The sequence below is a fragment of the Nanorana parkeri genome, unplaced genomic scaffold, assembly GCF_000935625.1.
Source record: "Nanorana parkeri isolate BGI_ZX_2015 unplaced genomic scaffold, ASM93562v1 scaffold774, whole genome shotgun sequence".
Lineage (NCBI taxonomy): Eukaryota > Metazoa > Chordata > Amphibia > Anura > Dicroglossidae > Nanorana > Nanorana parkeri.
This window is the reverse complement of record NW_017307042.1, coordinates 103,906-105,433: the sequence shown is the minus strand read 5'-3', so window position 1 is coordinate 105,433 and position 1,528 is coordinate 103,906. Positions and strand designations below refer to the sequence as shown.

Sequence of the window (1,528 nt, the reverse complement as noted above, 5' to 3'; positions counted from 1 at the left end):
TGCCTCTTGTTTCGAACAGCTTCTTTCTTCCACTCCTTTTCCAAAGTCCTTCCAGCGCAGACTCCTTGGGTCCCACGGAGTTCGTCCAGCATGTGTGCTCTTGGCTGCCTTGCTGCGCCCATTCAGTGTCAGTGGTGCTCCCCGAAAAAAAAACGCTTAAAATCATTTTAAACTTACCTCGTTATCGCCGCTCGATCCCGCGCCGAGAATCAGGAACTGCTCGTACGGCCGCAAAGGATCTTGGGGCGGGTGCATGCGCAGTTCCGATTCTCGGCCGGGAGACGAGCAGAGACGCAAGGTAAGTCTATGGACGCGTGCACCCGCCTGCAGACACCGCTGGATCGGAGAGACAGAGCAGTCAGCGCTGGATCGGAGTGACGTCACACCGCTGGAGGGACAGATGAAAACATGGGGAAAGAAGAGGAAGATCAGAAAAAGAGACATAATTTAAGGTAAGTGCTAACATTTACATGGAGGGAGGGAAAAATGTTTTGACTTTACTATCACTTTAATTCTACTTTAATTTTCAGCCATCCTTGAGATTTACACAGCCATGCCAGAAAGCTAGGCCGATGACCTGACTTTTCCCTTCTGCAGTTTAAGTGGCACTAAACTCAGGAGTTAAATCTTCAATATGCATTCAAGTACCCTGACTATTAACAAAATGTTTCTTATTACATCTACAGTCACGCCAAGTTCTAAAAACATACATAATACACTGTGGACATCCACAATGTACATCAATGTAATGTAGATATCCGGTGCAAGAATTCTTCCGTTTCTCATCCATACCCAAGAAAAACGTTTTCATGAAGAAACCCGAACGGCTGCCACACGGGGGTGTACAGGGATTCTAGATTCATAATAAATGAGTCTCCGTTGTTGTGTCAAATTCTGTTCCCCCATCAATCTTTGTTCCCTTTGCCACTCAGATATTTCCGTAACCGCTCCTCCTCCTTTCAGCTGCATCGGAACAGAACTCGACACAACACCGGGAATCAATCCCTATCTCCTGCCCGCCCCTCTTCCCTTCCTTGTCAGCTGACTGCATTGGATCATGTGACCGAACGTCACACCGGCGACCCTGACGATCTGGGCAGCTCCTTTTCCCTTGGCAACAATAGATGCGAAGCTTTCTCAGTCCTCTGACCTCCTGTCTCTGATCGGCTGCAGAGATCTCCGGGCGGTACAGAGATGCAGTCAGAGGACGCCCGATATCTGAAGAGGTAAGCTGTCACTGTGTAGAATTGTCAGATCACTGACATCTCTGTTCTCTGGGCCCAGATACCTTATCATGTGTTATCATTACACGCTGATAGCCCCGATCCTTATGTTTGTTGTGTGTTACATAGTTCTAGTTATCACCTGTGAGCTGTATTTTTATTATAATAAATATTGCTGCCTCCCATCCTGCCAATATACAGTGTTTGTCTATCCAGTAAATTACATATGTATGTGTGATGGGTGTGACATGGTGGTCTTTGCAGTGTATGTTTCCCTGGAGGGTGCATTTAGACTGTAGTGTGTC

The 1,528-nt window shown here is 47.1% G+C and overlaps 1 protein-coding gene across 4 annotated transcripts in view; it reads left to right on the top strand.

The window, feature by feature from the left end:
• Nucleotides 1–1,054: 1,054 nt before the first annotated feature.
• KIFAP3 (kinesin associated protein 3) overlaps nt 1,055–1,528 on the top strand; it is a 48,104-nt gene continuing 47,630 nt past the window's right edge. For all 4 annotated transcript variants that reach the window (XM_018564717.1, XM_018564716.1, XM_018564715.1 and 1 more), the window contains exon 1: nt 1,055–1,226. In XM_018564717.1, coding sequence (XP_018420219.1) covers nt 1,195–1,226 — 32 coding nt within the window. In that variant the 5' untranslated portion in view covers nt 1,055–1,194. The remainder of the gene's footprint in view (nt 1,227–1,528) is intronic.